This window comes from Seriola dumerili, unplaced genomic scaffold, assembly GCF_002260705.1.
Source record: "Seriola dumerili isolate Sdu_G_001 unplaced genomic scaffold, Sdu_1.0 BDQW01000017.1, whole genome shotgun sequence".
NCBI classification, from domain to species: Eukaryota; Metazoa; Chordata; class Actinopteri; order Carangiformes; family Carangidae; genus Seriola; species Seriola dumerili.
Window position 1 is genome coordinate 2073142 of NW_019174272.1, and position 23014 is coordinate 2096155.

The window sequence follows — 23014 nt, forward strand, 5'->3', positions numbered from 1 at the left end:
CATACTGTGAGTAAACTAAATTTACTTTTCAGACAGTCTGTGCTGCGATATATTCCCACGGGAGTCCTAAAGTCCAGATAAGACCACCAAGGCAACAGTGCATGGTGTGGTTAAGACCTAAACTGTGCTCAGAGAAAAAAAGAACTCAGTGGCTTGAAGGGAGGGGTTAAATAAAAACAAAACAAAAGGGAAAAAGAAAAGGGAAAAAAATGCCCAGCTAGCTTCTTTCTTTTCTGTAGTGTAAAGGTCTCCATCCTTGTTAGGGAATAAGCTGGTCCCCTATTCTGCCCTCTATTGCTCTCATTACTGTGCATCCTGCCTCAGCCAACTCTAAGTCCTGCAGAGGTGCACAGAGGGCTTTTGTCTGAGGATAAGATCGATACCTCTCCTCATCACGGGCCAGGGGCAGCGATAATGCACTCAGCCCAAGGCCTGGAGGGTTCACAGGATTTTGCAGCAACCTGGGACCAAGGACTCTAGCTTTCCTGAGGTGAGACCGTTAGCCATGTACAGTATGACCCATGAAGTCACCATGGAATAAAAATGTGCAATGGTTCCAAAACTATGGTGACATTTTAGATGAACATATTTTTAGATATTAAAATATATATCAAGGATTATGTTAACTCACAAAAGGTAATTAAAAGGGATGTTGCCACTTTAAATCACAATAAAACATGATCCGATGCAGTAGCAACACCTAATATAAATGTTACAGGGTTAATTATTCACTGCTCGCATTATGCCCCTTTCATGAATGCCTAATTGTATTGGCTACCTTTGGCACCCAATCTCCTGCAGGGAAACGCAAAGGTGGTCCAATCATGCAGATCCAACACAATACAAGGTACAGGAACATTCTTCTTTCATATACAACATCCTGCCATGACACTGCAGGCTCAATAAAATTTATTATCATCTGAGTCTCTGACCACAACATCAAGTCGAGGCATAAGTTAGCTCACCTTTGACCATCCTTAGTAAAGCCATTTATTTTATGTGACAGCCTCAGTAGGCAACTGATAAAAACTGCTCAGGGGCAAGTTAACTGCTGGGGCAGTATTTCTTTTACATTTACTATCCCTTCAGGCCTATAGCATAGAGGATTTAATGATCATTCTTACACTGTTTATGTTGTTGCATGTGCATGTGATGCAAGCTTTTAAAGTGTGGCCAGAATACTGTGTTGACAAATATATATAAAAAGTATATATAAAAAGAAATGTTTAAAGCATAAACATGCCATTAAATTCTCATTTGTACACTAATTAAACTACCTTTAAAGCTAAAAAATAAACATATGAGATCACTCCAAACAAATAGCCAAAACAAATAAATAGTGTCTGCATCCCTGCTCTGTTGTAATTCAGACTGGGGAAAAAAAACACAGCATCAAGGCCATTTGATGGATGATGTTAATTAATGTAATTCATAAACATCCTATTTCAGGTTCTTGCTCATTAAGAGCCAGCAAAGCTCATTTGGTTTAATAAACATTTTTCTGGATTGACAATATTATTTTCAATATTCCCATTATATGAGGAGAGTAATGTAATTTTTGTAAAGAAGTGACATTCAGTCTTAAATGGTCGTATTTACCACATTATGGCTGTGATGTGTGCAGAACAGTTTCTTGTATTGTTATCATTATTTACATGTACTGTAGATATTTAGCAGTGTCGCACAGGACTAACATGAATTTTCAAAAAATGTATGCATGTACATGCCAGCGCAGAACTGTGTTCAACAAATGATAGATCTTCTTAGCCTAAATACAGGACACATGCACAAAGTGTTTCTTTAACATTCTGTTTATAATAGTGTTTGCGCTTTCTTCCACTGGCAACCACTGTTGGATCTTGCACCATCCATCTAAAATCCTTGTGAAATTTTTTATGCCGTGTTAAAAAAAAAAATCGAGCAAGCAGAGTTTCTGGGAAAACACACAATTTAGGTCAGAAGGGATTGGTAATTATCAAATTCTTTCTTTCAGTATCTCTGGTTGAGTGGGAGCAGTGATTGACACCTCCTTCCTCCTAACATCCACTGGGCAGCTGATGTTACAGCTTGTGGCTCAGTTCACGTCCGCGACATGCCTCTCTCTGTTTTCTCTGGCCCCTCCCCACCACATCTCTCTGCACACTCATTACAGATGCCCTAGTTTGCTCGTGAGCCAGGAGAGCCTTGCTAGCCTCATTACAAACTTGGACACCTCCCATCTTTTGTATCTTTTTTTTTTTTTTCCCAGACAAGATCTCCCACATTCATGCTTGTATCCCAGAAGTAGCATAAAGAGATTCATCAAACATGTATAAAGAAGTGGAGCTCACATCTCATCCAAATCTTCACAGTAAGCACTGAAAAGGAAGGTGTCTGTGATGCAAAGTGCCACTGCAGATTAATGGGTGAGGAAAGAAAAAATGGGCAAAGGGAAAATGCATTTTAGTCAAAAACTGTGTCACTAATTCACAGGATTAATGCATATTCAGCAGCACATGAAGGCATTTCTGTGACCCTGTTTGTTAAATGTTTACCTCATTAGCTCTCTTGTTGTCAGGATGTTTTCCATGTGGCATTTTGGATGAAAGGGAAATTATGCCACACAAATACACTCCGTGACTGAGCAACCCTCTGATTCAAATTTCACAAAGGATACACTAGTATGGCAAATTCAAATGTTTAGTCTTTTTGCTGTGTTTTTGCGAGTGTGGGGAAGAGACAGGGAGACACAGATAGCTTCAAAGAACAAAATCACAAGTTTGATAAATCCAGGAAAAGCATTTAATTGAATATTTCCCAAATTTAAATTTTATGGATCCTTACATTGAAGGAAACATTTGTGGAAAATACACTTGTACGCTTTCTTGTCAAGAGATACAAAAGAAGATCAACGTCACTCTCATATCTGTCTGTTCAATATGTTAAATAGCTGGGGCTAGCAGTCAGTTAACGTAGCATAAAGAATGGGAAGAAGGGGAAGCAGTAATCCTTTTTTTTAAATCCATACCAAGAAAGAAAAAAAAATGTAAAAGTGACCATTTGCTGTTTTTGGGAGGCTAGCTGCTGGACTATTTTAAACTTTTTTTTTTTTTTTTTTTTTATGACTGAAGCAAATATGACATAAGCTAATCCAACAATCTGCTGGCTCCAGCTACATATTGAAGAAATGGATGAGAATGGTATTCTTCTTGTCAATAAAGTGCACAAACCCATTTCCCCCAAAATGTTGACCAATTCCTTTAAAGTGTCTTCTGAATGTAACATCTCATATATTAATAGTTTAAATGTGCTCCAAAAAGATATCCTAATGTGGAGAGATGCTGTCAAAGGCCTCTGTGAGCCAGACTCATTTAACATCCAGGCAGCAGTGCAGAGGTATTTCCATTTGAATTTTTGGAGCAAGCCACATCCTTCTACCCAACCAGAGAAGACCAAAGTAGGGGCGGGAGCTCACAGCTGTCAATCAATACACAAATGTTCTTCTGGTTACTTTCCTCACACAGAGGCTTCAAGCTAGTATTAGCTTTAAAGTCTGCTGCTAGCACCAGCTTGATTTCCAGAATGTGCACAGCTTTAAATGTGCTTCATCACAGCTTCATAACAGCTGTCAGCCCAGTTTAAGTTATTAGGCCTAACATACAGAGCTAACAAACACTGCACCACTTCTCACTTTCTCACTACAGATCAGCTCTGTCACATGCTACTATTGTTTATTTGATTAAGGTTGTACTCCCAGTTTCAACTGTGAGAAATGTTGAAGCGAAAGCTACACAGCACTACTGCATTATGCATGTTAGAGGAACATAAAGAAGTAGTTACAAAATATCTTCTGATCCTTGTTCCACTCCATTTCTACTATGCTCCACGCCCGCTGGCTTAAGCTGTGCATTGTGTGTACTGAAAAGGGCAGACCTTGACAAATTGAATTTTTTCATCCTGCTTACCCCTTGGTCAGTGAATTTCATGTAGCAGGCACTACTTACTCAGACAGCCTCGTTGCTGAGCAAGACAGGCCCAGTGGACAGTGGCTTTATCAGTGATAATGTAGAGTCACGGGTGATTACTGAACATCAGCGTATTATACTGTAGCTACTTCAGAGTGATTATTTTGTGACTGTTTAAATAACCTCTCAGTTCATTTCAGTGGTAGAAGCAAAACTGACCTGGAGAACACAAATAAACTATCATACACTTTAACTTTAAACACATATTGGAAATGAAGTACTGATGCATGACTGAATGACAGCATCAAATACAAAAAAACAAACAAACATGGAACTGCTAAATAAGCACATGTTCCACACTTCAACACAGGAGTCCAATACACAGTGAGGGGACAACCTTTCCAATAGTTTTATTCATGACATCAAACCAAATCCTCTCCCAGCTGCAGCAGCCACCCAACAGCCATAGTCTGATGTGTTATAATTATAACTTCTAGAGCTTGTGTGTGTGTGTGTGTGTGTGTGTGTGTGTGTGTGTGAGCAAGAGCGAGAGAGACACAGACAAAGAGAGTGTGAGATATCCCACAAAGATTCCTCTTCAATGCACTGAACCTGGTTAAAAATACACTGTGATTTAAACTTCTGAACTTCTTCAGCTGCTAATTTAACTTGTCAAACTTTTGAAAGCTTCAGAGATTTACAAGCACTGCATTCACAGTGTAATTCAGTATGATTTTGCTCGCATCTGCAGTGGAGTACACCTAGATCAGCTGAGACAGGTTAGAAAAGATCATATGGTAAATATTTCATATACCTCAAACAGTGGTGGATAACAAAGAGACCAACCTGTCAAACTACCTGGTTTAGAAGAAAAAAGAAAAAGCAAGACAAGTTGAGCACGGTGACAGATATCAGTGGAATTAGTGGGGATGCACAACACGGAAACAAAACTAAATATGAGCGATATTTCTTAGAATAAAACTCACAAATAAGTGGTCAACAAGGTCTGTACAGACATGCAGTTGTGACAGTCAACGACAAGAAGGCACTAAGAGTGACAAAACCAATGGTGGTGAGAATGTGTGTCTATCTATAAGCGTGCTGGTCGTGTGACAGACAATGTGTCCAGGGTGTACCGGGAATTCATGCCCAGTGCATGCTGGGGCTGGCTCCAGCCCCCTGTAATCCTAAACAAAACAGGTGGATATGTATAAGAAACTGCTGGATGGGTGGATCCCCCACTTTAGGCAATTGTTAGGATCAGTGGCAATAAGTGATGATTTTAATGAGACAAACAATTATCTGTATAATCACACATGCAGCACGCAAAGGTTTGCAGAATAGCAGTGTCTTATCACCACCGTGTCTGCTTTTTCTTGTGGGCTTTACTGTCCATAAGGAGGACTCTTTCAGGAATACACAACACTGTTTAATTGCTGATAAATGTGTATCCAAAGACATTATCTTTTAACATAGTAATATAATAGGATCTTATTAGCACTTTCATTTTTCATTTTTCAACATCATAATAAACCCCTCCACTCTATTGTTTGAACAGATGTCCCTGTATAGAGACAGTGACATAACCTATACAAGTGGCTACAGCAACAATCATCTTATCCTTGGTTTTATTAATGAATACTGAATACTGTCCAGTGCTGAACTACATCACTGCTTGTTGCATTAAGTTGAATTTAACTTCTTCCTGTCACTAAGTCAGGGAGACCAGCGGTTGTGCTGCTCTTTGTCACTCCCTGTCTTTTGGTGCTCATCTAGGGCTTCCCTGTCACTTGTTCTTGCAGCCTCAGACTCAGAGAAACTTCACCTCGCATATCCAGATTTTCTATGGTGTCAGTTGGCGTACGATTGCCCTTACGCCCCTAAAAAGAAGAATTAAAAAAAGTCATCTGATCATCAGTATCATACCTGTACCTAACAATAACCGAAATGGTGCAACTTGCCGCAACCCTTGCTCTTTTTATAAGTGACAATGGACCCTGATTACACGGTGGAGAAGATGATCCTTTTTCAGTTTTCTAATGGGCTACACTTTGAAGTTTGAAGGTGAGTGGTTGCTGTTCAGTGAACTTCACATTAAAAGGGGATTTTCGCTCTGGTTCTCAGCTCTCTCTTTCTCTCCCTCTCCCTCTGTGTCCCCCTGTCTGGTACTACCCACCCCAAGGGTAATCTAAAACATCTGGACGGCTGATATTCCACTTTAAAAAATTGCTCTTCAGTTCTCAATGGATAGCATATATTTTATGCCATTGCCTCAAATAACCCTTTTGAAAAGTACTTGGCGATAGTCCAGGGGCAGTTTACTCATATTTGAATTGAAGCATGGGCTCTCACTAGAAAATGGGCATGTACAGATTGATGATATCAAATAACATACCAAGATTTTTTTTTTTACAATTTCTTTTAACTGATATACTCCTTGTTCTCAATCAATCACTCACAAAACACCCCCTTGTTGGCATTCAGCACTATTTAGCATAAAAGCAGGCAGGCTGACATGATAAATAAAGGGATGTTGTTTTTGTTTTTTGGCAAATGAGTGAAGTATGACTGCACATCCACACTGTGCAAAAGAGCCAGAATTGCTGCCTAGACTTTGTGTGATGACATTTCTGGGTTACCTCTCCGAGCTTCAAGCACACAAACCCCATACACATCTGTGCACACACAAACACAGTAAAGCACACAGCACACAGTACAGGTACTGACAAAACCAAATATACGTTAAAATGTCGTAAACTAAACAGCTGAAGAGTCTGGGAATGAGATGAAGTGCACAAACAAATCCTCAGATCAGGCCTGTATCTACTACTGTACATTTTACCAGAGCGAGAGAAGAGAACGACAAAGATAATCAGAATGACAGATGAATGGAGAGAGAATATGGAACCAGATGAAATAAAGTTTTGGATTTGATGATTAATTGTCAACAGTGATCATTTTTTATTAATTTAGATGAACATGTATCTCTTTTTTTAAGCTTTTGCTGCATCATTTACTGTACATTCATGCAAAAGATGAAAAGGGTTAATGATTCAATTTAACTTTATAACCCTGATGAGTAGACTGTTAGATAGGGCTCATGATTTAAGTATGTCTGTAGAATAGGAATGAGTAGCCCACATCTGCATAGGGCTTGTTGGAAGTAAGAACCTAGGCCACCTGCACCCATCTGATCTCAAATAAGTTACTGAAAATGCAGTTGTGTTCCAGAGCCCAATGGGGACACTTTACCAGACCAAAGCAAAGCTCATTGCTGTAACTCAATGTTATTTTCACTAAAGCAGGTTTAACTTCAGGCTGCAACAACTAAAGCGTGCTTGTCCAATAAATACAAGCAGGAATGTTGCAAGCTTTGTGTTTATTTGAAAAAATAACCCACAAAATGTCCACCCATTATAAAGTTAGTGTCTAAATGGCCTACACACACCTGACACTGCTAAAATTGAAAGCATCACACACAAAAACTATATAAACTACTAACGCACGCTCAAAGACTGAACATAAAAGAGATTTTACATCCTCACAAAGAGAAGATATTACATCGCAAAAATGTGTCAGGAACTGGCTTTTTGTGTAAAGATAAAACATTTAAACATTCAAAAGGTCCGTGTATCATTCATCCACCAATGTTCAGGCTTTAAACTTTGAAAAATTACATTTCAGTTTTAATCCTATTGTTTTAAAGCTTTGGTCTCACAATAAATTTTAAAAGAGCTGGAACTGTTCACACCTCCTCAGATTTACAGGCTGCTGCAGTTTCACACCTAATCCAACATAATTTATTCTGTTTATTGATCTGCTGTGGTAAAGTGGACTCTTTCACTCATGGTCAACACAGACAATGAATGGCTGATGCTGCTCTGACAAGATGGGTGGGTCCGGAGCGCTCAGTTGCCACTCCCGCCACAATACAAAGATTGCGCTTAGCTCGCATCGAAAATCCACCATGACGCTTGTCAGAGATCTTTGCATTCCTGCCTCCCAAGTCCCTTCCTTAACACACACACACACACACACACCCCTACACACAAGCATGTACAAGCCTAAGCGATATCTTAATAGGTTGACGCACTTCATGTATGTAGAGCCAGGTGAATTACAGAAGCAAAGGAGATTAATTTACACAATGAAGGCCCTGTTGTTGGTGCTGACTGCAGGCTGTAAACATTACTTTTGAGCTCATACTATAGCTAAATTGTACCCTATGTACAAAATGTATATGATAAGTATTATTCAAATAACAGATTGACAGATATCAGACTTTTCTCCATCAAATTGCAATGTTTTATATTGATTCCCAAAATGAGTAATTTTGGCTCCTTCACTATAATTATACTGTATGAGCTAACACAAAAAGAGAATGATGAAACGTGTACTTTCCCATTTCATGTACAAGCAAAAGAAACATAGTGAGGATTGCCGGACTATTGCTGAATTCTTTGGATTGCATTTTTCAGATTAAGAGCTCTAATCTCATTCTAGTTAAAAAAAAAAAAAATCAAATATTATCATTTTTGAGAAAGCTAGAGACTACAGATTATAACATACACTTAAGCATAACATTAGTTATTGCAGTAAGCATTATGAAGGTATTGCGGTGGTGACACTGTAACTGAACGTTAGCCCATGTTTGTGTTCGTATTTGAAATCATTTGAGTCTAATAAGTATCTATTCTGCCCTCTGTATTAAGCAATATCACACACTGTGATAAATGCATATAATTATATTATATAAAATATGAAAGAAATGTTATAATAATTTGAGAGTCATTTCAGCCACATTCCCCAGGTGCAGCCAGAAGCACGTGTGCGAGTAAATTAAAAATGTGCTGCTCACAGCTTGTACTCCTACCAGTTGAGTAACTGTGGAATCATTAGCTTTGACTTTCTGATATCAAGATGAATTTCAAAGGATGCTGTTCAATGCCAGAAGTTGAACTCATCAAAGCTTTTTTTCAACACCAAAGGAAGGTCATTTTGTCCAGACACATACCATGGCCTCAAAAAATAATGCAGCTGTTATCTTGTTGTGGTGGCCAAGTTTCTGAACCTTAGGATGCTGGGTAATACATATATTTTCTTATGTTCATCACAATGCTTAGTGACTAAGCCACAGCTCTGCCACATGCCACTATCTATTGACAGCACGGTTAGCAACTGTTCAGTAATGTTGAATATTGTTGTCCTCTATACCTATATGAGTGATGTGCAACGATGTAAAAATGTACCATCTACTTTAGTTTAAATGTGTTCTGTCTGAATGGCTTTTCTTTTTATATAATATTTATTTTAAAAAGACCTGTGTCAAGAAAGTAATGAGCCTCAGCAAACTCCTGAGCAACCCCAAATAATATGTTACAAGACATCACACAACTTCATTATCTGCTATTCTGTTTTTGCCACACACGCACTGTGGGCTTGCACTGCTTGTGCCTCCAAAAGTTGAGTCATTAATCGTGACCCAGTGGGATTACTTAAAAACAGCATGCGGTCTTCTGAATGCTCAAAATATGAAAAGGACGGGCTGCTGCACGTTCTCAGCTGAAAAAGTGAAGTACACTCAGCATGAACTGACACTACAAACGAAACATTTATATGATGTTTTTTCTGTTTCAGAAGGCTCACTTTTCTTCTTCTTTTTTTTTTCTTGGCACAGTCATAGTCTGAATCTTTTGACAATGTTTTTAATAGAATGCTAAGAAGGTCACTGCTTTAAGCCAGCCTTCCTTCATAATGTTACATGCTGCTTTTAGTAAACCATAGACCTTTAACATGGCTGGGAAAATTTGGAATCAATGTTTCCAGAGTTTTGTGAATAGAAACATCGGATATTGATTGAAGGATTAGGGAAAAACAGGCAAAGCCTTGTGTGAAAAGAGGCTATTTTTACTGCTGATTAGTCTTTGTGTTCTGTGTGATGTGTTTAAACACTGTTCCTTTTCACTCTCTGATGTACAAATGTAGGATTGATGAGCCTCAAGTCACCTACAAAATCTAGAACTTGGCCTAAAGCACAGCACGCTGCCAACACCAACACCTTAGACACTTATGACTAGACGGCTACAAAGACATAACACAACAGTGACACATTCATTTTGTTTCTATCTGAAAGCTTATATGAGTGTGTTAGCCCAAACAACTCATTTTACCACTGTGCTGCCCATCCTCATCTCAGGGCCATATTAAAGTTCTTTGGTAAGCACTTCCCCAGTGCGTGTCCTTGCAACCTCTATAACCGTCCCTCTAGTGCCCTCCCAATAAGTCAAGCATGAAATGTAGGCAGGACAACAGAGGCTCGACTACAGCTAAGACAAATAGCACTGTATCCATTAACTTGTCAGCATAGGAGACAAATTAACTCTCCTTCAAGTATTAATGGGATTAAGGAGCGTCTGAGCTGACAATGAATAGCACAATCAAGTTCCACAAACACGGAAAATTTAAAGACCAAGCCAATGTCATCACAGCCGCAAGAGAAGGCTTTGCCCATGTTGCGTTTCCTTATGCGTGGGTTGCTGCCCGTTGAGTTGCTTTGATTCCACTGGTTATCATTCCTGCTAATCTGACAGAGGCGTGACCTTTCTTCTCCACTGATTGAAGACTGTGCCATTCAAAACCGGAGTGAAGGGCACTGTTGATGTAGGTTGCAAGCCATTGTTATTAAAAGTCACCCTTACATCAACTAACCTTAAGTGCCTAGCTAATGTAATGAGCTTTTAGATAAATCACTATCATCTGAATCTACATGCATTTAAGGAGAATATCTTCCATTCATTTCTCCAGTAAGTTTAAAACCAAAGGTTGAGTTTTTTTGTCCTCTACTGTGAAGGGGCAACCAGATGCCTCTCATTTAAAGTAAACAAAGGACAATTTAACGTTGTCGTGTATATCCATGTATATCTCTTAGGTTAAGAAAGTAAATAAGGGGCTTTTTTAGACTTTTGTAGAAAATGCCAATACTAGGGCTGCAACTAAATGATTCTTTTCATTATCTATTCATCTGCCAATTATGTTCTCAAATAACTGTCTATAAAATATCAGCAAATAGTGAAAGGCTCCTGCTATAATTTCCCAAGCACATTTGTGAGGATTTAACCAGCAAATGCTTGGATTCTTTGTTGAAAAATTGACAAAAAAAAACCTCTTGATCAATTCTCAAAATAGTTTTTGATTAATTTTATTGTTCGACTGATCCATTCAGAGGTTATATAATCTGGAGTGATCAATATATAAAATGATTCATTACAATTATAGCCCATTTAAGTGAATTAGTCTTTGCTGTTCCATGGCTCCATGATATCCCGAGCAGTATTAAGTTATATCCAACCAACATTTGCATCCCTCTCATTTCCAGCCAGGTCTATTGTTTGTCCAAATGTACCAGATGCCATTCCTGCTAGCAGGGAATTAGCCTTCTGTCAGTCTTTCCCTCAAGTTTTAAACCGGCAAATCTACAGACTGTGAGCATGATGAGCAGCTGATCAAGCCAATCTGAAGCCACGATCATTCGAGGAATCACAAAGTTATTACGCCAGTTTTGTGTTTGACAAACTTCTCCAACTGTATTAAGCCAGCGAAATCTTTGAGCAAAATGAACAGTGACCGACGATATTAACACTAAACATGATTCACCAATAGCAGACAATCACATCGCCTCTCCAGATGGCTGTCCATTTGCCTAAAAGGCTCTAATTGCGCAGCCATTATAACAAGACTGAGACTAAAATTAAGATTCATAAAATTCATTAAAACCGACTCTCTAAACAAGCACAAAAGCTTCTTACATTTCCATACAGAGAGGCCCACAAGCCTAGTCATGTGCATTGTCCAGGCGGACAGGCAGGATCCCAAACAATGTGTGAGCGTCAGCACCAGTAACCGACCAGAGGAAGTGATGTATTGCACACTGACTTGGAACAATGCAGTCTGTTTTACCTGAAGGCGAATGTTTCTACCCCATCAATTTGTTTCAGTGGACAGAGGCGCCCTGTGACACCCTCAATAGAGTGTTTGTTAGCAGCTGTCTCTAAAGACATTGAGCAATGAGAAATGGTAAATTCAACGTAGATTTTGGTGAATTCAAAAACATTGCAACAATGCTTTCTTCCAATGTCTTTTTTTTTTTATGGCGGGGAGTTTGAATGACTTGGAACCATTTTCAACTTGACTCTGGAATGTTTCTTGTTTTCTTTTTCTCCAGTAATCCCAGAGTCAGACAGATGAAGCTGTTAATGTTGCTAAAATAGCTGCCAGGGTGACCATAACGGCTTGCTCACATACAGATCAAATACTGTTAACCCTCTCCATGTCCTCCTCAAACCAGCTCCTCGCTGTGGACAGGATTACACAGCTTTACTCCTCTGTTCCCAAAGATGGACAAAAATCCCTTTACAATACCACAAATTTAACTGGAATATGATTAATTGGGGGACTGGTTGAGGGTGTATTTTTAACTCACTGAGCCTTGAAACAAGTCGACCCACGGCACCACGGCTCCCTGCATTTCCTCTGCATTCATTATGCCAGCCTACTGGGGAGTATTATGTCTTGTATGACTCTGAGTTGACACTGCAAGGCTTAGGGAGCCTTAGAAACTCTGCTTCAGGCACACTCCTGGTGAAGAGACTGAGGTCTGTCTGGCATGTGTGACTCCTGAGGCAAGCATGTTGCTAAATGAATAGAGACAGGGAGGATGGCATGACCCACTTCCACAAGGGGTACACTGCTTTCTTCACACAAATCCCACAGGTACTGTTCACGGAAAATATACAGTGGGCAGAGGCTTAGATATCCCTATCACCAGACAAATGGAAGGGCAAAGGAGGGGAGGATGTGAAATGATTTGAATGCTGATTCATTTGATCAGGTGAAGCTACACGCTTTCAGCAGTCTCCTCTCCATATAAAGCAGTCTGACAGTTTCTGGAAAGACTACATTAGACTTGCAATGCGCAATTAACCTTCTCGTGATGTCATCCTAGTCAATAATGTTGCCGCGATGCAACTAATACAGGAGGCACTCTAGCATATCTCCTCTTAGTGATAGCATCTGGGTCTGTCTAAAGCCCACTTTTGCGTAATTCAGTTGGTTAAAGAGGGATAAGTGGCTTCCTTTCTGTCTTAATAGCGGAGCCATACCTGGACGCACAGCTTTCTTTCCCTTACATCCTGTCGAGGAGCGAAGCAAACAGCTTAAGATTTAGAATTCTGGAGCAGAGCACATTTCCACGTTAAATGTGCGCGCCTGATGCACGGATTGATTTCCCCCCTTAATCACAGAGAAATTACGCACGAAAATAAGAACGTTTGTTTGATCTACTCAAACAAGTGTCTTTTAAACGCAAGTAATTAACTAACGAGTCGTGCGAATATTACGAATATTAGTTTTCTTCTACCAAAATGTACAGACAGACCGCTCGTAGGCTATTCCGCAAAGGCTCTCCATAGACGCACATTAGTAATCTATTCACTTGGTCAGTTTTCATGTGTGAAGATGCCCCGATCGGCGTTGATCAGTTTGCGGTACTACTCCCACGCTAAAGGGCTAATCGTGGAAAAAAAAAATGTTTTGACAGGCTGTCACTTTTCCACTCACCTTTCACATGCTGCGGGACAGCTGCGCTCACAAACAGGGCGATGGAAAGGAGTAGCGGTCCCATTCTCTCTCACAATGAACAGGTCTGACTTCCAAGGTTACGGAGATGTGGTTAAAAAAAAAAAAAAAAACTAAAAAAAAAAAGAAACAAGCGGAGCAATAGCCAAAAAGTTCTCCCTCTTTCGCTCTCGCTGGGCTGTAGGGTTTGCCCTGAGAGCTGTTGTTATATGTCCTGTTAGGTAAAGTCCTCCTCTGTGATAAAGTCGGCAGAGAGACGCACTCGCCTCCTGGATTTTGTCGCGCAGGAACAAGTGAACTGTGTGTCTGCCGGGTCTCTCTCGTTCGCTCTCTCTCTCTCTCTCTGCTGCTGCTTTCCCAGCCCCTACCGCAGTGGTGCGATGTAGTGATGAGAGCGACGTGTGCGCTCAAAGCTCTCGGACAACTACTGTGAAGTGTCCCGCTGTTAGAAAAGCCAACACTTCCTGCCTGGACCTCCAAAATAAAGCCGGTCAATTAATCCATTTTAATTCAAAATACAACGACTGATTCTGATTTACACTTCTATGGAGGTCTTGTTTTACTTTATTTTCCTCACAGTCTCTTTTTTTAATGCACACATTGCAATGTCATGCCCATGAAGGCTTGTGTGAGATATTTCACTCAATATTTGAGAATTGAATAGTTGGGACCAAAGTAAAAAAAATATATAATGATGTAGCCTCGTTTTTGTTTTGAAAGTACAACCACTTATCATTCCGGTTAGGCTGTGTGAATTGACACAGATTCCAGGACAGTCTCCCCGTGGGGGATGCGCGCTTCACCGTCGGTCACAGTAAACCGACTGGGGCGCTGTCTCGCTGATGGAGTCAACTCTTCCTCCCCCTCCTCCTCCTCCCCCTCCTCCTCCTCCTCCTCCTCCTCCTGAAGAGCACTTCCAAAAAGCCTGCTGGGTTGGGACTTTAAATTGTGTATAATCAGCCACTTCAGCCTTTCCTTAACCTCTTTCTTTTCATTCCCTATGGCTCCCTATTCAAGCCTTAGGAAGTTGGATGCTCACTGATGAATTTAGCAGTTTCAAGTACCCTTTCTCTGGAAAGCCTTGTTGAGTTTTAAAGTGCAGGTCCTGAACCACCATCACCATCCCAAAGATAATGTTGATAGAGTCTTACCTAAAATACACTGTGTTGCTTGAAAAAAGTTACTTACAAACATTCATCAACACATTTTGTTGAGCTTTAGGTCTTCTGTGGACATCCTGCATATATTATCTCATTATAGGCTGACATTAACTTTAAAGATTATTTTTTTGTGTGTATGATGTTGTCTGTGGTTCCTGAAAAGGTAAGTGTAAGAGAGGTGGGGTGTGTGTGATGGTGACCAAAACACAGTGTAACACTAGAGACCCTCTTGCAATGTGACCGTACATCCCGGACCCTGAGTACTAACTAGTCATTACATTATTACATGAGTAGCCTACTCAGTACGGATGTCACCATACCAGAAATTTGGTAGCAATACTAATGAAATTCCACAATTCTCAACAAAGAAAACAAAAAAAGCTGCTGGACACACAGCTACACACAAACACACTTCCATATAGTTAGTGAGCAAGCAGCAGTTTGAATTGACAGACCCATGGTGTGAAAATATTCATTTAAAAAGTCAGCATTATATTTTGACAGACTGAATGGTGATGACGGTCACCTACTAATGTTGTGAGCACACATCTGTTAGCCTAAACAAGCTAGTGGTAGCCTTTGTGAACGTTGTGTGTGGCGCTTTGCTCCAACAGATGTCAGCTTTCGCAATTCACAAATAACATGAATATGAGCCTAATATGATGTTAACAACTGAAACTCACTCAGCCTGAATTCTGTGTACAGATCCAGATGTCTGTCTTTAAGCTCCTTTTACAAGTTTAAAATGTTTCATCCTCTCTTCTGAAATTCTCTGTGGAGCCATTTGCATACTGGCTTTTGGTTTTCTATGACTTGTCCCTACTGATCCTTCTCAAATACAACATATCTTCATTCACCAATTTCACGGACCTGTTGCTGCACCCACACTTACTGCTGCCATTCAATGTTATGTTGTTATTGTTCACTGTCCACGTCTTCTTCTCTTTTGAGTGATGTCATACTAAAATGCTTGCCGGGTTATTATACTGCCCTTGTGAGTCCTGGAAGAAACACATCTCCAATAGCTACCTATGGTGCTTTTGGTACCAATAATACAGCGATTATCAAACTCAGCCTTCATTTTCCATTCAGCTACACACCCGTAAGGTTTCATGACCACAGAGGTGGTGGCAAAGTACTCAAAACCGCCTTTGTGGTGACGCACACACACACACACACACACACACACACACACACACGCAGTGGGAAAAAGAATTCTAGTCCTGTTGTCACAGCTGGTAAACATGCAAGTTACTTTGATTTCAAGGATGTCGAAGGTAAACTGTTTGCCTACACTGCAACACGCTTATTATGACTCAACAAATGGCAATAACACCCGTGCAGACAATTTCATGGCCTAGACCTTGCATTTATAGTTGTACCTTCAGCTCAATCCATTCAGACCCCACTGACAAGGCACTGATCAAACTGGAATGTAAACTGCTGTAGGTATCTCACTGGGCTGTGGCATTTTCAAAATTATATTATTTCGCACAAGGGTGACGCTGCACTGATTGTTTATGGGCCACGTGTGATATTTCAGTTATCACTGATTGGATTTTGATGAAAACCGGGGTTAAATGAATCTGACACTTGGCGATTTCAAAATTACACCCACGGTGCGGACTATGATTAAAGGCCCAATCAAGAGCTATTTTTCACTATGTATTTTTGCATATTTATTGTTCCCCTTTAACTTTTAAATATAATATTTGATGGTCAAAATAGGAGGGTAGAAGATTTTATTTTGGTGTGCTCAGAATATTAAGATGTTTTTTTAGAACAATGTTGATTGATTTGAATGTTCTCCTCATGCAGGTGCCATTTACGGTAGGTCAATGAGTGGCATCTTTCACAGATTACTGATCTACAGTAAAAACTGCACTATTTAGAGGGGATGTTGTGCATTTGGTTTAATACCATACTTGTGAACTCTATTTCTATTTCCACACACTTTAGTCAGATTTTCCCACAACTGAATAAAAAACTGGGCAAAGCTCAGACTTTAAGCTGATGTCATCATCCAACATCCCGTACTTATCAGTCTGACCTTGAGGTGTTTCCAAGTTCCTCGTCATGAATCATAAAAGATATCAAGTGTCTTATGGTTTAATGTAGATAGAGACCTATAACTGTATGCACTTGGTCAAGACTAATAAATCATCTGCAGTAGCCACAGTAACGTCTGCTATCGTCTTAATGAGAGGCTGCCCTCTGTTCTTATGATCACAGCACCTCCCATTGTTTCAGGTTCCCAGGCTCCATATCCTTAGCAGATCATTCTTAGTGGCGAATGTGATCCCTTTAAAACGTATTATCACAAGGAGGATTATCAATGAGAGGGAAACAATAACTGTGCACTGAAATGTCTTAAACACTGGTTACAATTTATGAATATATCTTATGCTAATCCTGCATATCAAGACATCAATAAACTGGTGTTAATTCAGTGGTGTTACCTTTCGTTTGGAGCTGGATTAAGAATGTACTCTTTAAATCAGATAAACATAATACCTTCATGTCCATTTATGATCATAAAACTCCACAAAAGTCCTAATTAGGGTTCAGTCATCTGTGCCAGAGAGAGACAGAGAGAAAAAAAAAAATCAAACAACAGAGAGATGATCAAAGAGATTTGGCCACCAGCACTGAGGCTTGCTGGTAAATCTGTACAGTAAGTACAGGGCCTTTGACCTCCTCCCAGTTCCTACTGCCAGCCTACACACACTGAACACAGCTTCTACAACTGTATTCTGTAAATCCTCCACAGCAGTACATCTAAACCTCGCAACAGCCAGGCCTTCTTTGAACTCTACTCCTCTCGCCTCTTTTGCCCTTGTCTTTCCCCTGGCTTGTCGAGAGGCTGAGCTCAGACCAGTGAATCCTCTTCAGCTCACATCCATCCTCATTTAGGCCATGGGGACCCATTTAGGATGAGCAACGGACTGGAAAACACAGTGACCTTCTCATATTTGACTCATTTACTGCTGTTTTTATTTCAGCCACTAAAAGCGGACGCCATGTTTTTATTTCTAGCAAAAGTTACAGAGTCGGAGAGGAGTGGCAATACCGTTTCTCTCCCAGCAAGAATCCAGACCTTCAAGGGAACAGAGATTTTATCCTTTTATTTAAATGGACAGAGGGGCCAAAGCACCTTTAGGACACAGAAATAATCTCAAATTGAAACATAATGTGTGAAGAATCTATGAATTCAGACTGAGCATGTACTACTGGCAAGAGGCTTTATTATCTATCATGCCCTCAGCATTTCCATAACCACAATTTTAATGAGGTTAACCTCTTTAAAATAGTGGATAAGGGGATAACCACTTTTTTTTCTTCCTTGCCTGTCTGTGTTTCCATCAGTATGCTGCCTCTCCTTTCCCACTCCCCACGTCTCTCACAGGGGGAGAAGAGGTTTTTCATATCCACTCGCTCCCTCTCTCATCTCCCTTGTCTCCAGGTTCTCGTGTTCTCCTTCCCAATCAGACTGCTTGAGTGTCATGTTCAAGGCCTCCCTCATTCTCCCTGCACTCCCCACAAAGACAGTCTAACATAGGCCTAAGGCAGAAGAGGAGAGAACGAGACAGTAAAGAGAAAGAGGTGGCGATGGTGGTTGGGGGGGATGGGGGGGGTGGGGGTTCAGTGAGATAGTAAAGGAGATGGATGAAGAACGTGAGAGAGACAGAGAGCGAGGGGCAGCGCGAGACAGTGAGAAAGGCAAGCAGCACTAAATTAGATGCTCTTGGAGAAGAGACAGTGAATTAATTCCAAAGAGTACATTGCATTGTATCTTCTTTTCCCTTCCTCTTTCAGCATTGGGACATAGAGCGGAGTTATGTTCCCCCAGCAGTCTTCTCTATTTCTCTCTTCTCACTTCTTTTAGTCCCAGGCTGTTGATACCACTGGCATCAGCTCGTGTTTCGCCTCTCTTTGTTATTCTGCTTATTATTATACTTTTTTGTCTGCAGCAAATACACTGAGTGCTAACATTACAAATGCACCAAGAATGAAAATTTGAATTTGATTGAGCTCTGATTGTAATGTTCAATATAAAGCCATTTTGAGCATTGAGGCACTTTTTGGAAATCAGACAAATTGTGCAACTGCTATAATAGTACTGTGTATTTCATCTTTAAAATATAATAGAAAAAAAAAATAAAAACAACTGCTAAGATATTGCATTCACATCAAAAGTATTTCTTTCTGTACTTTTACAATGTCATCCATTGATTTTCTTTTTTTAGTTTTCCAGAGTGAATGAACCATGATACAGTGCCCCACAAGGAACATTTTCCATAACTTGCCCCCACTGTGTGACCATAATAACAATGATCTGACACTGCGCACTCCATCCCATCTGTTTCCACTATGAATAAGTCCAAGGCAACAATCTTGTGGATGACTGAAACAGTGGCCTGAACCACCACATTCAGAAACCTGCATTTCTCATTTTAAATTACGGTTGGAAATCATAATATTTGGCTGGTTTTGCTGAGTAGTCAGCTCTGCTCCGCTGACGTTCCACTCTACAGCGTTTCTGTCAGTTTGTGCTGAATACATTATGGAGTGACATATCAGGTTTAACTGAATGAATGACATAAGCTTTCAAACTATTTTAAAATCTCCCTTTTATAGCATACCATTGTTTAATTACTGAATCATTTTTATACACCTGACAGAGCTGACTTAAAGTGGCATTATGTTAGTATTATAGTATAAAACATTCAAAGAATTAACTGAGATTATTGACATAATGTGAAGAAAAAACAGTTTTGACACTATGTCAGAGATGTCTATGTATTGTGTTTCAGACATGTAACTGCTGAAGCTAGCATGCTAACCAGCAAGGACCGGCCTGTCACTTTGGAGGTTACAGTGGCTCACTATCACTTCCTGGAAGTGCAGTCTGCCCTCAGTCCAACATGACAGGATGAAGAAGCTCTCCCTCTCCCTCACATTCCTTGTCCTCCTGTACTCCTGCCACCACTACATCTTCCCCGTCTCTCTGACTGGGCAGAGTTGGCATGAAATCACCGCTGTCAGTCTAACAGTAACCGAAGAAAACAACCTACCCAGTTACATCATCAGATCGCAAGGAAAACCTGTGTGGAAAACATAATCCATGTCAACAACTGCCCTATGCTGAGGTTACATTTATTCAAGCTAATGTTAGCTCAACATGAGGGTGAGGGTTAAAACCAGTGCGATCCCAGTCCCAGAACATGCACAGAGAAGACTCTCAACCCACAAGGATTTGTCCCAGTACGCCCGACAGCCATTCCAATCATGGCAAAGGCGAAGGGGACTAGGAAATGCACAAAGAGTATCCTTTCCAGTTTCTTACAATATAGGTGGACATCCCAACTTTCTGGTAACATGCTGCCCCCTATTTGTATGAATTTACCAGTTGGCCAGTTCATACACATTGGCCCTTTAATAAGTAGTGTGCAAGTAACTCCAAACGCAATGCTGCTACAGAGGCTGAGACTGTTTCTAAGTCTTTTACTAGAGTGCAGTCACTGTCAGTGTCTGAAACTAATTCAATTTCAGACAGCTGCAGACACCATTAATCACCAAATTCAGGATGTGAAAACACATTTTAAGCAAACAATCAATGTTTCTTTTCCTAGCTCAGAAAGGCTTTTAACTAAACTCTACAGATTCCTCAAATCAAGAGAACTTAGCAGGGTGTTATTTTAACAGACTCAAATTTCTTCTTGGGCTTTATTCCGATTTTAATTACAGATGGTTTTGTTTATTCAGACGTTCAGGATTCAGTTTTGATTATGGTTTGTTTAAAGGTATCCCTTAAGTCTTGACACATTTCAGATTGTGTTCGTTGCATAACCGCTGAGATCAAGGAGAGAATTTTACCAGCCTGCAAGTCAGAGAGTTACAGCTTGTACTCTCAGAGTGAGCAAATATTTTCTTCACCTGCTGAAGCTTGGGACTAAAGAAGAATTTATAGAGATGGCACTCAACCCTTAACTGAGGACTTAACTTCAAAGCTTGCGTAAGCCCTCACTGCAGTCGTGACACACAAAACTGCAACAACTGTTCTACTGTAATATAGGCATACAAAATGGCTAGTAGTGAAATCATAAATGTATGTATGGTGATGTGGTGGGGAGGTTCTTTTAGTCTCTTACTTTGATCTTCTTCCTGAAGTCATTGTCCACACATCAATACCAAATAACAACAAAGGCAAATTGCTTGGAAGGATTCTATTTCTCACTATGCTGTTCACCTCGCATGAGACAGCAGGATTTATGATGCAACAATGTGAGTTGTGAGGAACCCTCCTCCTACACCATCAAAGATTTGCATGACCCCCACCATCACCACCCCGAAATCCCAACCCACTCCTTCCTCCTGTCGCTCCTGTTAACTATAACCAGAACCAGCAAAATGCTCACTAAAATGTCTTATACAGGCCAAAGAGGAGTCGTTGCTGGACAAAAGTGTAACTTTGTTCTGTAGGGATCTTGAGTGAATTGAGTTAATTACACCTTCTTTGGTTTGATTTGATTAGTATTTCAATCATTCAACTGTTCCATTGCTGGCAGGTTGATCAAATCAACAGCCAGTACAGTGAGATATTTGGCACTGCTGTAAACAGATTTAGATGTAGACAATCGGAGCTTGGATGAGTGATGAACATTTAATGTGTTTATTTGATATAAATGCTATTTTTTAGCAAATTTTCAAATGGCATTGCTGTATGCTCTGTTACAAAGTAGAAAGACAAATCTAGCTATTCCTGGTGAGTATCCTATTTGACAAGAGTGATTAAAAGCAGTATCTGTTCAGTGTCAGCAGTGATGATAAATCTCATTTGAAGTTTGCTTTTCAGCAATAAGCAGTAGCAGCTGGCCCATGTTTGCCCTCTGCACTAACCTCAGTCTAGACAAACCTCTTAAAATCTGTTCAGCCAAGACCAATCTGGCAAAAACTTTAGCCACAAGAAAATTGGGCTTTGATTTGGATTTTCCTAATGCAAGAGTCCCTAGAGGTTTGCTATTAAGTCCATGTCCAAAGGACATAGACATATGGGTGACTCACTCTCTTTGAACAGTGAGAACAGATTATTTTTAGCCGAGGCAATAGAATCAATCATGGGAATCAGTGGTCTGTGCCACAACTGCCTGAAAATAAATGGTATCAGTGGTAATATGTGAGGGATAATGGTAAGGGGTTTCAGGTAAGGCGACACCATGCTTCAGTGAACTGCTTATAAAACCATTTACTGGGGCTACTTAAGGCCCAGTAAAGTTAGTAACCATAGAAAGTGTTTACTGACACCCAGAGGGTCTCACATATTATCAACCTACACACAAAAGGCATTTGGGAATCGCAAGGAGTATTTGTGTTTTTATTGCTTGTTGCGTAAGTGTGTGTGTGAGTGAGTGAGTGAGTATGTTGATTATGTCCTTGTGATTGTATGTGTTTGTGTAGTATTTTTTTGTAATTTGTGTAGTATAAGGCTAGCTGTCCTGGCTCTGTCCGGGTAACTAGAAAGTGCCCCCCCCCCAAAAAAAAAAAAAAAAGCTAATTAGATACCACCAGGTAGTGAGGAAAAATTGTCACTGATGTTCAGCTACTGAAAGGGCATTTTTAAACTTTTCTCAAAGGTTTCCCAGGGATTCCAAAGGCAACAACACTGAAAACACACTGTAGTTGGAGGTAATGAGCTTGTTGCCCTGTGGCTCTTTTCTGCTGAAAATAAAGAGAATAACTGTGTCTGGATTTTGTGCAACTTAAGCCTTTTCTTTCCAAAGACATTTTAAACCTTTGACTCAAAGTATGAGTAAATGTTTCTGTACCTGTGAGAACTTTAAGCTGTTTTTTTTTGTTTTTTTTTTCCCACAGCCCAGGCATGATGATGATGATGATGATGATGATAATGACAATGATGAGGATGGCACATCTTAAGCCAAAGCACATGCAGTTGCTCTGTGGGTGGAAAACGAAAAAATAGGAGAGAAATAAGAGGTGACACTTAATGTGAGCCTCCATTTATAGTGTAAACAAAGGTATTGCAGTGTTTACTTACTCATGAAATCTTTTTTTTCCTAAGTGAAATTATTGAATAACTTGAGGAAGGATGACAAACTGCAATGATAGTTAATGTCACAGATTACTAAATGTCAGTTCCGCTGTTATTTTAATTGTATTGTTCAATTATTTCTGGATGGATTCTCAGTTCAGATCAACTTACTCACAAGCAACGCAATGACTAATGTCAGTGCAAACCATATTATTGAATGACTGTGC

The 23014-nt window shown here is 40.1% G+C and overlaps 1 protein-coding gene across 2 annotated transcripts in view; it reads right to left on the reverse strand.

Moving 5' to 3' along the window:
* Window positions 1-13940, reverse strand: part of edil3 (EGF like repeats and discoidin domains 3) — a 109116-nt gene extending 95176 nt beyond the window's left edge. For both annotated transcript variants that reach the window (XM_022754858.1, XM_022754850.1), the window contains exon 1: window positions 13560-13940. In XM_022754858.1, coding sequence (XP_022610579.1) covers window positions 13560-13623 — 64 coding nt within the window. In that variant the 5' untranslated portion in view covers window positions 13624-13940. The remainder of the gene's footprint in view (window positions 1-13559) is intronic.
* Between the last annotated feature and the right edge of the window lie 9074 nt (window positions 13941-23014).